This window comes from Salmo salar, chromosome ssa14 (assembly GCF_905237065.1).
Source record: "Salmo salar chromosome ssa14, Ssal_v3.1, whole genome shotgun sequence".
In the NCBI taxonomy this organism is placed as follows: Eukaryota; Metazoa; Chordata; class Actinopteri; order Salmoniformes; family Salmonidae; genus Salmo; species Salmo salar.
In genome coordinates this window covers 31,650,064-31,664,459 of record NC_059455.1, presented here as the reverse complement: position 1 = coordinate 31,664,459, position 14,396 = coordinate 31,650,064, and the positions used below count along the sequence as shown (strand labels likewise).

Genomic DNA, 14,396 nt, shown 5'->3' with positions numbered 1-14,396 from the left:
GGCAGCCAACTAACCACCCAAAGCGGGTGTTGAATAAGTTACAAATGGCTACAGCTTGGCCTGTCTCTGCTACATTAGGTCTGCACCAGGGATGGGTGGTGGCAATAATTGGGGAGCATTATAGGATGTTCCTTCAGGTTGATTAGACTGCCATGGTTAATGCAGCCAAGCCTATAAAACATGTCAGAAGTATGGTGGTCGTGGAAGGAGGAGGCAGGAGTCTCGAGTCCCTTACAGTGTGGCTTTGTCCATCAGCTTGGTTTGTGTGTGGCAGTCCTAATGGTACTCTGCCATATAAAAGACCAGACTTTTTTTCTTCTTTGCACTCTTTGTGAATGCCTTGCTCTTTTTAGTGCACCATCAGGTGCCAGCCAGCAGAATGCCCCCTTTCAGACCTGATTTAAGGCAAATACAAACACTACACTCCATTATGACCACTGGAGTGCATTGTATCTTACCCCAGCCAGGGAGGCAGGCAACTGAACCTAGAACACAAAAGAGTGATGGGGCAAAGGAGTTCTTGCTTGATAGAGGAAAGAAAAGGAGCAAAACTGCTGAGTAGTGTGATGGAGAGAAGTGAAGATTCTCAACTGATGACGAGACTGACAAACCAAAGAGAAGACTCAGTAACATTTAGGTGTGGCACACATTTAAATACATGTTTTACTGGTAGTATGGGCAAGTGTCACACCGGAATTAATGTCTTGGACAGCAATAGTTTGTATTGCCTAACCTATTTTCAGCACCAAGAACACATGCACTTAACTTGCTTTTTGTAGTCCCTGATTCAATTGCATGAATAGTGTCCTTCAATTTTGGTAGCTAGACACAGATCATAAAATACATTTGAGCTGGTTCAGAAAAATAAAAACACCAATAGAAACAAATTTAACAATTCAAAATTAAAGTAATAAAAACTGGTCAGTTCAAATAAGGCCACAAGCCGGCTAGTGGTTTGAGGAGTAGCCTACAGATTGACCTACTGTTCTCAACCACAGCCCTTGAGTCCAGTCCAGAAGTACATGAGGACAGTCCATAGACCAGTTAAGCTGCTCTGCTGTGGGCTAGAGCACTCCTCTCCCTCAACGTGTCTGAGTGGGGGGGGACATTAATCATCAGAGTCTGTGTCATGGCGCCGCCTGTGGCTTTGTGTCAGAGCAGCATGGGCTGCCTTGTGGCTGGCACGGTGACGGGGGACGGGGGACTCCCTGTCGGAGGAGTGTGTGTCATGCCTCTGCTGGCGTCGTTGAGAGGAGGGGTGGCGTTCACCCTTTGGTCCCCCCTTTGAATGGCTGTCATGGGGTCTGGCTCCAGTCTGACTGAGGCATGATGGATTATGATGATGGTCCTTTCTGCGCCTGAGGAGTAAAGAAACACACACACGATCAATGATTGGGACTAATAGGCAGGGGTCAAAGTAAGCCGAGGAAGATAAATTAGGGATACACTGAATGTTATGATACAAACCATTGCCTCATCTATAAAAGGATAACTATCTGGGTTCCATAGGAGAATAATAAATAAGGCCCGTCCCCAAACAAGATAACCATGACATGGGCTGGATGATGCATTCACTCAGTTCAAAATCAACCCTACACCTTACTTAAAATAAGACTACCTCTTCCTGTTGCTAAACATCCCACATAAATCAGTCCTGTATTACCACAGAATACAGCAGCTGGACACATTAACTGACACATCCCTAGTAAGGGTACAACCTGTTCTATGTTTCTACCAAGCATACAAAATTTAATGGTTGACAGAACATTTGCAGGTTGGCAAAAACTCATCTTTTGAGATGGAACCAAAGACCAGCTCTCTACCTCACCAACAGTGATTTAGCACCCTCTAGTGCTAAAGCAAATAAGCCTTTTTTACATTTTACCTTTATTTAACTAGGCAAATCAGTTAAGAACAAATTCTTATTTACAATGACGGCCTACCCCGGACGACGCTGGGCCAATTGTGCGACGCCCTATGGGACTCCCAATCCCGGCCGGATGTGATACAGCCTGGATTTGCACTGAGATGCAGTGCCTTAGACCGCTGCGCCACTTGTAACATTATTGGACATTGGTGTTCTGTTTTCTTGTGATTTTATCATTTAAAAAAGGAAAGGCAAAGATAACATGACATACAAGTGACCTACAGGTCTAAAAGGGAGAAACAACACACTAACCTTTTGTCATCTTCCGAATCGGAGGAGGAAGAAGAGTCTCTTCTCTGCCTTTTCTTCTTTTTCTCTTTTTTGCGCTTCTTTTCCTTCTTCTTTTTGCTGCTATCATGTCTATGATGGGAAAGTATAACAGACAAGCCAGAGTTTTTTTCGAGACAGTAATCTGAAGAAATTTACCTTAGATATTCGATTGTCAACACACTGTGATAAATAACACACTACCTTTGATCCACATCCTGTTTCTCTGTGTTCGCAGATGTTTTTCTGGCAGAGGCTTCCTGGTTTCCAGACTTCCCTTCTGTTTTATGGTGCTGTGAAAACAATGCTCTCCATTATGACCGTAATCATGTAACATGACTATTACAGAATCAATTCCCAAGCGGTATCATGTTTGAAAAATATGTAGCTAACACAAATGGATTAAGACACCTACACAGAGTTGTGTATTATTTTAGATGGCTCACCTTTGCGTGAGGATGCTTTACTCAGAGAGCATAAAAATAAACTTACTGTGAAGACTGACAAGCCTATTTTGGCAGCTTCCTTCTCCTGTTGGGAGAACACCATTTTCCGTGACGTTGCACTGGTGACAGAAAACATACTCATAGTTACTCAACTAGTACACTCCAATCCATTATGGCAAGCACTGTTTCTTCCACTTGAATTTCAAGGGGATACTCAGCCATGGACTCATATATGCTGCTAAAAAAAGTCTAAACAAGAGTGAAGAGCGACCTGAGAGAATGCTTAGAAGGCGTGGGAGAAAAAAAATCTAACGGTTAAAGAGCGCCGGCCAGTAATCAAAAGGTTGCTGATTTGAATCCCCAAGCCGACTAGGAGAAAAATCTGCCGGTGTACCCTTGAGCAACGCACTTGACCCTAATTGCTCCTGTAAGTCGCGCTGGATAAGAGGGTCTACTAAATTACGTATTAAAATATATATATATACATTGTTGGTGAGAAGTCTCCTACAGTATCAACCCAGCTTTAAAACAGAATTTGAGAAACAACCACTTTTGCAAACAGTTCAGTCAGTTACCCGGAGCTTCCAAGGCCAGAAACTCTGTCCACATCTCTGTCCTCAGCTTCCGCATCCTCCCTCCTGCACACATCTGCAAGGTCCTGTTGGACACATTGGAATCGGCATTACAAAAGCAATCCCGTATTCATCCTTAAGATTTATGATAAAATATGACTAGGCTAGTTACGTTAAATCACTGTGACAAATGCTATAAAAAAAAATCTAAATAAATGAGATTGAAACTAAATGTCCTCTTCCCTGGTCTAATGCAGTTGTGATACTATCAAATTAAGACATGATTATAATCCAAAACATACTAGAACTTGTGTAAACAAAAAACACATAATACAAATGAGTCTCAAACACTATGAAGGCAAAAAAAAGCACCTCTTTGGTCAGGCCAGATGGTTGTCTCTTTATATTCTTGTGGCCTCTGAAAAGAATGAATAAGACATTAGTTTGACATTTTACTCTAATATTTCTGTAAGGTAGTTGTTTCTGTCTGATGTTCCACTTACAGGGCAGCCAGCAGTGCCTCTTGCTCTGCTGCCTTCACAGCAGCAAGCTCCTCTTCTCTTGACATAGGCTTGAGACCGCCTTTTTTGTCTTTGGCATACCACGTCAGATCTTTGCCTTTTTGCCATCGCCCCACTGGTGCCATAAGAGAGTTCCCTGGGGATGGAACAATAGCAGGGATGTAAATATACTCCAAATGCATGCATGTCCAAATCAGAGACATGGCTTAAGTAATAAAGTTACATAAATAAGTGATTGCCATAACTATTCTTCTACAATCAAAGAGTATGCAACGATGCAAAACGTTGCCATGTTGAATACACCCCCCTCTTCTCCTGGCTGCACAGTGTAAAATAGTAATCGATCGTGACCAGTGTATTAATTTGGATAACATCATGTATATAATATAGCAAGCCATGTATGTGCGCAGACTAGCATCATTGCATTCCCTGACCAGCTGCAGTCGAGTGTGCGTGGCCGCTCTCCTTGGTAGCACAGTCAATTGTTTGCGCGTAGTTTTATCTTAATCTCAAATTCACCATTCCAATATAGCTAGCTGGGTTTAAAAAAAAGTATATTCCAGGCAGACAATCTGAGTTGTTGACAAGTAATGCAACGTTAATGAGGGACTGACTACACTTCGGAAAAAGGTAAGAACGTGGCACTCGAGAATACATGAGTACAAGCTAACAACCTATTGCTTTCTTACGGTAACTAACGTTACTAACTACATTGTCGATTATTATAACTTGCTAAGTAGCTACCTACTGTATCTAGTTTCATCTAGAAAGTAGCTAGCTAGTTACTAACTAGAAACATTTGACCGAATTATTAGTTGGATAGTCGCCCTGCTGTATATTCGCAAAGAAGCGAATCGTTAGCTACAGTAGACAGACAAAGGTCATTGACGACGATGGATTAATGCCCATTTTTCTCCACTTACCGAGGTAGTTTTCCCTGTGTTTATCGCCTTTCACGTCATCCCAGTTGAATTGGTCTTGCCCTCCCCTTACACCCCCAGATCTCGAAGCACCAAACATTATTATAGTGTTGAATAAAGACGATGAAAGCTTTGTTTACTGTTTAGGCCCTCTCGTTGTCCATCCGGGGAGTTTCCTTCTGGCTTTTCTCTCCCACGTCCGCTTACGAAGAGATAGCTAGCACTTGGATGATATAGCAAGCGATGGTTAGAAGCATGGATAGTAACCTTTTCCGTGTTTCGAATAAACTGAGTTAGCTAGCTAAAAAAAAAAGTGAAAAACTAACTAAACTAAGACCGAAAACCACACCGTTGCTAACTGTTCCGTCTCGAGTGTTTGTGCGCCGATCATCTGCACGCAAATAGCTCTTTTTAGCTGGGGGCGTTCATTACGCACAGTTCGTAATGCTGAATCTGCAACCTCTGTAAAATACTTATATGAAGTAATTATATTATTTCTGCTTATTGGGTTGGATGTAGACTTTCAAACGGTCTATGTATCGCGCGCGGAGTTTAAACGCTCACAAAAATACGACAGCGTTTTCTCTTTGACTGTACTCCATTGAGGACGGATGCACACTGGTATTTGAACGATGTACTCTCGTTTATTTGGCTCGTGATGATGACGTCGAAACACAATCTATATAATGGCTCTCACGCGGAATGTAGACAGAAAAGGGAGAAGACAACCTAATAAGTACGGAAAAGACGTCTTTGAGACATTATTTAGATATTGAACCGCAGTCATTGTAGATGTATACGAGGTATTTATCCAGGCTCTTCTCAGGTAGGATGACCATATATTATTTTGACCGCTAGTCTATGAACTATTTCTCAATAGCCTGCTGTTTTTCTTTATCATCACTGAAGCGAGCCAGTCTGTCACACAGGCCATACGCATTGGTCAATCCGTGTTCAAGGCATTATTCTGTCCCCAGGAAATATCACTTATTTACTGTAACATGTGGATTCCAAAATACTTTAAATATAAGGTCAGGTGTCTTTTACTTCAAAAATACAAAAATATGTCTCTTGAGAGGAAATGTTATGAATTTTGAACACTTTTTCAGTGGATGTAGACGTTTTTGCCATGTCCCCGGGTGTTATTCATCAATTTCCACGAGAAATATAAACCATAAAAGATTAAATCTTTCTTAGTTATTTTATAGTCCAAGTTAAATTGTCTTTCATCAATAACGTTTTTTAATAATTATTGTATTTATGGTTTATTTAAGATTTTCTGATATCACTTCCCACCCTGTTAATTTGTTGTTAATCTCCGTTTAAGGAACAAACCCTTCCTAAATCGACACCACATTCAGGCAATGTCATAATTTATTTGGTGGGGAAACAATGGTGCAAAGCTAAATAAATATAAACACTGTTTTATCTATTTTTAAAATCGTGCTCAAATGTTCACCATAATACTAGCTCAATCTTGCTCACTCACAGAGTTATGGCTAATTTAGGCTCCACATTCCCACCCTGTTAAATTCCACCCATTTAGGATTATGCAGCTAACAGGTTGGAAAATACATATATTTTTTTACGTGCCTGAGCTTGACCAATATGTTTTTCTGAAAGTCAAATGTCCTTTTTCTGATAGAATACACAAAATATATGCTTTTCCCCAAAAAGTATGAGCTCCAATAGGCACGGCATAGTAGGAATGACCCAACTGTCTAATTCTCTGTCCATTTGTGTTGACGTTGAAATGTCTTGTTTACATAATCATCATCTATCCTCTCCCACACAGCTAACCTGCTAGATTTAGGCTATAGCAGTAAGTGGTGCCTAAATTAGGCATCAAGTGCATTGCTCTATTATGGTTTGATATCTTATCAACTTGGATGTTTCTAGAAAGCTAGGAGTTATTATAGGGGACAATATGGGGAGAAAAGGAAAACTGATTGTTAGTACAGATTGGATCTGGTTTGGCAGCTTTTGCCTTCTTACTGTTGAATGGGAAATCATTTTTTGGCCTAATTTTAACCGCATAGAATAGGGATAGAAGACCTTTTTAGGTAAGAACCTTCTCATGCAATGTGCTTTAGATTGGGGATAGGCAACTTTGATGGGGTGGCAGCCACAAAAAATCTGAACTCATCATGGGGGGGGCATAGTGGCTTGATTGTCTGCTTACCCACATCCATACCCACACATGCATTCAGAGCATGGTTGCTGATAGGTGTATAAAATCGAGTACAAAGCCATGCAATCTCCATAGACAAATATCGACAGTAGAATGGCCTTACAGAAGAGCTCAGTGACTTTCAACGTGGCACTGTCATAGGATGCCACCTTTCCAACAAGTCAGTTTGTCACATTTCTGCCCTGCTAGAGCTGCCCCGGTCAACTGTAAGTGCTGTTATTGTGAAGTGGAAATGTCTAGGAGCAACAATTGCTCAGCTGCGAAGTGATATACCACACAAGCTCACAGAACGGGACCGGAGAGTGCTGTGCTTCCAACTTTGTGGCAACAGTTTGGTGAAGGCCCTTTCCTGTTTCAGCATGACAATAATCCCGTGCACAAAGCGAAGTCCATACAGAAATGGTTTGTCAAGATCGGTGTGGAAGAACTTGACTGGCCTGCACAGAGCCCTGCTCTCAACCCCATCGAACACCTTTTGGGATGAATTGGAATGCTGACTGCGAGCCAGGCCTAATAGCCCAACATCAGTGCCCAACCTCACTAATGCTCTTGTGGCTGAATGGAAGCAAGTCCCTGCAGCAATATTCCAACATCTAGTGGAAAGCCTTCCCAGAAGAGCGGAGGCTGTTATAGCAACTTCATAGTAATGCCCATGATTTTGGAATGAGATGTTCAACAAACAGCTGTCCACATACTTTTGGACATGTAGTGTATCTTACCTAACTGAGCACTTTATCGCAGGCTGCAGCTGATTAGAAAACACACTAATCAGTAACAGCCTAATGAAATTAGGAGCCAACTGAATTCACATGATGAAAGGTTGGTCACTGTCTGGCAAAGATCGATCACATGCTATGGAACAGTGGAACGCATATATAAGGGTTAAGCTAAAGTAAACCTAATGCCAAATCTGTAATGGCATGCAGAACAATGTTTTCTGTAACCATTTCAATTAGCCTTATCCCGTGCCTGCAGTCGGCTCACATGCACCTCGTTTTCTGTAACACATGCTTTGTTTACACAGGCAGCCCAATTCTGATATTATTTTCACTAATTTGTCCTTTGACCTATCAGATCTGAAAAATATCTGATGGGAAAAGATCTGGTGTGATTGGGCAAAAGGCCAAGTAGTGGAAACAATTTCAGAATTGGGCTGCCTGTGGAGACGTAGCCCATAGCCAATTTTTCTGTCACGTTTGAAAAGTGGTGCCTTTAGATGTTAGGCCAAGCCTATAAGATGTCCCTATGTATGGTGTCATTGTAGACCCAATTGTTTTGAATATTTGCTGTACAGGCTAACTTGTCACCTTCTCTTGAATTGTACCATTTCTGGCTGGTATTCTGACTGTAAGGAAGAGAAGGTTAAATCTGAACCCAGCGAGAAGTGGTTTCTTATGACTGGATGTAGCCTAAACCACTCTTATAGTCTGTTTTCGGTCCACATGTTTTTGTGACAATAGTCTGACCCTCTGCATCCCAGCGTCAACCCCATGACTGAATCTGACTTGGAAAGGAGCTGTGCATTTGTTTGTGGTTGAAACATTCAAGAGGCGGCAGAGAATGAATGCTTCTGTCACCTGCAGCTGTCAGGCTACACGCACTGAGGTTTTTCCTATCCTTTTTGCAGGGGGTGAGCTCAGGTCTAATTAGCCTATTACAAGAGAGAATCATTTCTAAAATGGAAATGAGCTTATATGAGATCATAGACTACATGGCTATTATAACAAACTCCTTTTTTTTTACAGATTACTCTAGTTCCTTTAAATTAGCATCTGTAGATTTATGAGGAGGCGGCATCACTTAAGTAAAGTATGACACGTCATTCGCATGGAGTTTCTTATTTTTGGACATCTAACCAAACCCACTGATACATTACTTTTCAGTAAGTAGCCTAAAACAGTATAGGCTAGCAATGTATAAATGACATGGTCGTTTAAGGTGCAATGTTATTTTGTGGCTGGAAGAGGAATTTGTAATTTATGAGATATGCCTTTTAGGTCTAGTTATGTTTGCAGTGTTTAATAGTAATGCAGTAGACTGTTGTATGATCATTTCTCACCTGAGATTATTTTGTGTTTTGCATGATTCGTTTATCATTTCCGTAGACAACTGAAAGAAGCTGTCAATATCTAGGCTATGTCACGAGCTGCTGGGCAGGGTTTAGGCTACTATGTAACTTACTGAGCGGTGATTGGAGGGAGCAGCGATTTAGTTCCCTATGTTTTGTACAGTGCTCAGTCTGCTCCCACACACACACACCACATAGACTGACACACCCGGCTCCGGTATATAATAGTGCTGCTCATTTTCTTGCCAATCCAGTCCTCCCACATCCTGCTGCTCTCCCTCACTCACACGTCTACTGAAAGTGACTGAAGGTAAGGAGGAAGAGGGACTTTAGCCTATATATATGATCTAGCCTATATGGCTAACAACTAAAGACAAAGATCATTCTGGAATAGGATAGGTCAGAAAAAAATATGATTGTTAAGCTGTTTTGTTTAACTAATTCCAAAATAGTCTGTCATTGCTATTATCACTGTCATTATCTCTGTAGTTGACCCGGCTGTGTTGACTCGGCTGATGGTTTTTAGTACACAAGCTAGATTGAAAATCAAATAACTCCACGGTATGTGGCTGTTCCTCTTTCAGATTGTACTAGTTTCAGTTTAGGCCTAGACCTATTAGTGTAACATTTGCCGGGTATGTCTAAATTGGACAACACATACAAAAATAGCCTAGGTTACATCATAAGAAACAAGTAAACATTTAGCCTAGGATCATTTTAGTCTTTTTAAATGTATTTTCTGGTAAAAAAAAACAGTAATTGCAGACAGTGTACTGAAAGCACTTATACCTTGCAATCAGAAGCAGCAGGGTCATTTTAGGCACTCCAATTAGTAGATGGTGCCGTGGTAACGGCCTAATGGGACTTAATAACCGCTCTAGCTGTGTTGGTCCTACTAGTCTTGTTGGACCCTGTTCTGATTGCTTAGGATGTTTACTACAGAATCACCTTCTGAAATGTTTATTTTTTTTCAAAAGGCAATTCATCTGTTTGTTCCATGTTTTATGGGATGCTTGGTTCATTAGGTCCATTTCATATTCATTCCTATAGTGTATCCTTTAGACCAAGCATATTACACCTAGCCTCATATTACACCTAGCCTCATATTACAGGTGAACCATTTATGTAAGCTCATGAGATCAGTGTGGTAGTACCAGCCTATACTACACCACATGTCTGATCTTTTTCAATATAGGCTACTTGAGATTGTACCAGTTTCATGTGAGTAAAGGATAGGCCTAGGTATGTTTTTAATCTGTCTGTTTCTCCTTATGACACCAGTTCCAACCATTTGTGTAAAATGATCTTTCTGTTTGATTAACCACCACACCCTGTGGTGTGTGTGTGTGTTTTCTTCTTCTTATCTCCTCTAACCCTCTGTCTCTTTCTCTCTCCCCCAGCTATGGCAGGACCCAGGCCAGTGGTGCTGAGTGGTCCGTCGGGGGCTGGGAAGAGCACACTGCTCAAGAAGCTGCTCAAGGAGTACGAGGGCGTCTTTGGCTTCAGCGTCTCACGTAAGTGTGCTCTGCTCCAGTCCCATGTTAACTTTGTATAATGTCAGGGAGGTGTCAGTTACAGAAATAAGATATCCAATTGTGTGCTCTCATCCGCCAGACACAACAAGGAGCCCTCGTCCTGGTGAAGAGAATGGTAAAGGTAGGTAGGGTTTTTAATCTCCCAGGATGGATGATCTTGCTCCAAATCCTCCTGCTGCATCTCTTTAATTAGCTTCAACCACCTATGCTGTCCACTGTGTCCTATTGGTTTCAACAACCAACCTTTTAACATGCAACTGTTGTTGTGTTACAGATTACCATTATGTTACAAGGGAGTATATGCAGGCCAGCATCGACAAAGGGGATTTCATTGAGAGCGCAGTGTTTTCCGGGAACATGTACGGGACGAGCAGGGCCTCCGTGCAGGCCGTCAAGGACAAGAACCTGATCTGCGTCCTGGACATCGACATGCAGGGAGTGAGGGCAGTCAAGACGACAGACCTCAACCCCATCTACATCTTCATCCAACCTCCGTCCATGAGCATCCTGGTGAGAGACAGGCACCATTATAAAACTGTTTACCAGGGCCATTTTTGTCTCGTTTTACTTTGAAATACCATATTGAATGCTGTTTAAATGTGTAATATGGTTATAAACCTATAATAACTGTCTGGGATTGTGATCCAAAGATAAACCCCCATGACTTAATTAATCTTCTTCTGTCATTTGTAATTTTAGGAGAAACGTTTAAGAGACCGAGAGACTGAGTCAGAGGAGAGCCTCCAGAAACGTTTGCATGCTGCTCAGGTGGACATGGTGATAAGTGAGTCTGATTCTGGAGAGACTTTGTGCTAAAACCGAGTTGCATGTTTATAAATGAAATGTTCAAAAATTGTCTAAAACTGCTTCTCATATCTTTCAGGCAAAGATCCTGGCATATTTGACGTTGTCATTGTCAATGATAGTCTTGACGATGCCTATGGGAAGTTGAAAGACACTCTTATTGAGGTCAGTTGGTATCGACATGACATAGCTGGTATGATGGACTGGACCATACGCACCATTTAACTTGTTGAAAACCAATTAGTCACATAATGTGTATTGCTAAATCCTTAATAGATCTTTGTCAGTGTTGAATTTCACCATCTCCAAAATGTTATCCTCAAACCTACTTTCTTTCTTAAGGAAATCAAAAAAGTCCAGAAAACCAACTTGTCTTCTTAAGCGACGAGAAGCCTGACATCCATTCCAGCCATCCTGGCTACTCCTTACAAAATGTCAGCCCCTCTATTCCAATCCTGAACATTCCGTCAGATACTGGTGTGGGAAGGAACTCCAGACAACATCCCTTGCACCTAACCACATACGGTAGCCTTTTGAGTGTGCACTAAGATCTAGCCTATGTTTTTACATATTGGGAGGATATAGGTAGGTATTAAGATGATAAAAACTGTAAGTAGAGGTAGAAGTGGACTATTTTGCTTTATTTACTCATTTGGCACAGTTTTATTTATTTTTTATCCACAAAGACAAAACACTCCATTAATGGTTAACTTGTAACTGAGATGGTCCCTAATATGTTTTTCCTCTGTTTACTACATACAGGAGTTTCTGCCATTTTTTCTCTTCTGTCCATTTAGTAGTATTATAGCCCCAAAGCATTAACTGTGTTCTCTCTGCTCTTCAACAACAGAAGGCCATAATAACAAGACTCATTCCCACGAATGGCAGTGTTGTAGTACTCGAGACCACATTGAGTGTCTCGGTCTTGTCTCAGTGTTGGATACATTTGTACTCCGTCTTAACTCAGCCTGGGACCAGCCGAGATCAGCAGAGTAAAAAACCTCATAATTATCAGCTTCCATTCAGTCAGCGCATAAAACTGCTTCTCCAGGCCAAATACATAAACTCCTTTCTTGAAACATGAATATCTTAACAGCTTTTATCTAGTATAGACATGTTTTCTCAGTGGTGAACCTATAGGTCTTCAGTGTGTGACAGGTTAGTACAGTGGTGAACCTATAGGCCTTCAGTGTGTGACAGGTTAGTACAGTGGTGAACCTATAGGTCTTCAGTGTGTGACAGGTTAGTACAGTGGTGAACCTATAGGTCTTCAGTGTGTGACAGGTTAGTACAGTGGTGAACCTATAGGTCTTCAGTGTGTGACAGGTTAGTACAGTGGTGAACCTATAGGTCTTCAGTGTGTGACAGGTTAGTACATTGGTGAACCTATAGGTCTTCAGTGTGTGACAGGTTAGTACAGTGGTGAACCTATAGGTCTTCAGTGTGTGACAGGTTAGTACAGTGGTGAACCTATAGGCCTTCAGTGTGTGACAGGTTAGTACAGTGGTGAACCTATAGGTCTTCAGTGTGTGACAGGTTAGTACAGTGGTGAACCTATAGGTCTTCAGTGTGTGACAGGTTAGTACAGTGGTGAACCTATAGGTCTTCAGTGTGTGACAGGTTAGTACATTGGTGAACCTATAGGTCTTCAGTGTGTGACAGGTTAGTACAGTGGTGAACCTATAGGTCTTCAGTGTGTGACAGGTTAGTACAGTGGTGAACCTATAGGCCTTCAGTGTGTGACAGGTTAGTACAGTGGTGAACCTATAGGTCTTCAGTGTGTGACAGGTTAGTACAGTGGTGAACCTATAGGTCTTCAGTGTGTGACAGGTTAGTACAGTGGTGAACCTATAGGTCTTCAGTGTGTGACAGGTTAGTACAGTGGTGAACCTATAGGTCTTCAGTGTGTGACAGGTTAGTACATTGGTGAACCTATAGGTCTTCAGTGTGTGACAGGTTAGTACAGTGGTGAACCTATAGGTCTTCAGTGTGTGACAGGTTAGTACAGTGGTGAACCTATAGGCCTTCAGTGTGTGACAGGTTAGTACAGTGGTGAACCTATAGGTCTTCAGTGTGTGACAGGTTAGTACAGTGGTGAACCTATAGGTCTTCAGTGTGTGACAGGTTAGTACAGTGGTGAACCTATAGGTCTTCAGTGTGTGACAGGTTAGTACAGTGGTGAACCTATAGGTCTTCAGTGTGTGACAGGTTAGTACAGTGGTGAACCTATAGGTCTTCAGTGTGTGACAGGTTAGTACATTGGTGAACCTATAGGTCTTCAGTGTGTGACATGTTAGTACAGTGGTGAACCTATAGGCCTTCAATGTGACAGGTTAGTACAGTGGTGAACCTATAGGTCTTCAGTGTGACAGGTTAGTACAGTGGTGAACCTATAGGTCTTCAGTGTGACAGGTTAGTACAGTGGTGAACCTATAGGTCTTCAGTGTGTGACAGGTTACTACAGTGGTGAACCTATAGGTCTTCAGTGTGTGACAGGTTAGTACAGTGGTGAACCTATAGGTCTTCAGTGTGTGACAGGTTAGTACAGTGGTGAACCTATAGGTCTTCAGTGTGACAGGTTAGTACAGTGGTGAACCTATAGGCCTTCAGTGTGACAGGTTAGTACAGTGGTGAACCTATAGGTCTTCAGTGTGTGACAGGTTAGTACAGTGGTGAACCTATAGGCCTTCAGTGTGACAGGTTAGTACAGTGGTGAACCTATAGGCCTTCAGTGTGTGACAGGTTAGTACAGTGGTGAACCTATAGGCCTTCAGTGTGACAGGTTAGTACAGTGGTGAACCTATAGGCCTTCAGTGTGACAGGTTAGTACAGTGGTGAACCTATAGGTCTTCAGTGTGTGACAGGTTATTACAGTGGTGAACCTATAGGCCTTCAGTGTGTGACAGGTTAGTACAGTGGTGAACCTATAGGTCTTCAGTGTGTGACAGGTTAGTACAGTGGTGAACCTATAGGTCTTCAGTGTGTGACAGGTTAGTACAGTGGTGAACCTATAGGTCTTCAGTGTGTGACAGGTTAGTACAGTGGTGAACCTATAGGTCTTCAGTGTGTGACAGGTTAGTACATTGGTGAACCTATAGGTCTTCAGTGTGTGACAGGTTAGTACAGTGGTGAACCTATAGGTCTT

The 14,396-nt window shown here is 41.9% G+C and overlaps 2 protein-coding genes across 5 annotated transcripts; one reads left to right on the top strand and one right to left on the bottom strand.

Annotated features, from left to right (window-relative positions):
• Positions 1 to 632: 632 nt before the first annotated feature.
• cssa14h1orf35 (chromosome ssa14 open reading frame, human C1orf35) lies at positions 633 to 5,257 on the bottom strand. The gene is given in 8 exon segments (NM_001140253.1): positions 633 to 1,358; positions 2,180 to 2,287; positions 2,399 to 2,487; positions 2,687 to 2,759; positions 3,216 to 3,298; positions 3,585 to 3,630; positions 3,716 to 3,869; positions 4,657 to 5,257. Coding segments are annotated over 8 exon segments (900 nt in total). The 5' UTR covers positions 4,754 to 5,257; the 3' UTR covers positions 633 to 1,108.
• LOC106569342 (guanylate kinase) lies at positions 4,022 to 12,572 on the top strand. 4 transcript variants are annotated; one of them, XM_014140592.2, is made up of 7 exons: positions 4,022 to 4,363; positions 10,313 to 10,426; positions 10,527 to 10,568; positions 10,722 to 10,957; positions 11,147 to 11,231; positions 11,331 to 11,416; positions 11,594 to 12,571. In XM_014140592.2, the coding sequence occupies exons 2-7, from the start codon at positions 10,315 to 10,317 to the stop codon at positions 11,630 to 11,632; spliced, it is 600 nt and encodes a 199-aa protein (XP_013996067.1). In that variant the 5' UTR covers positions 4,022 to 4,363; positions 10,313 to 10,314; the 3' UTR covers positions 11,633 to 12,571. The 4 variants fall into 4 exon arrangements, with proteins under 4 accessions (XP_013996067.1, XP_013996069.1, XP_013996065.1 ...); XM_014140594.2 differs by lacking the exon at positions 4,022 to 4,363 and adding an exon at positions 5,319 to 5,389; XM_014140590.2 differs by lacking the exon at positions 4,022 to 4,363 and adding an exon at positions 5,346 to 5,479 and having other exon boundaries at positions 11,594 to 12,572.
• The last annotated feature ends 1,824 nt before the right edge of the window (positions 12,573 to 14,396 follow it).

Coding starts and splice junctions, on each gene's coding strand:
- LOC106569342 (XM_014140590.2), top strand. CDS start 5,446: ATGTATACGAGGTATTTATCCAGGCTCTTCTCAG. Junction 10,427..10,526: donor CTTTGGCTTCAGCGTCTCAC/GTAAGTGTGCTC, acceptor CTCATCCGCCAG/ACACAACAAGGAGCCCTCGT. Junction 10,569..10,721: donor TGGTGAAGAGAATGGTAAAG/GTAGGTAGGGTT, acceptor GTTGTGTTACAG/ATTACCATTATGTTACAAGG.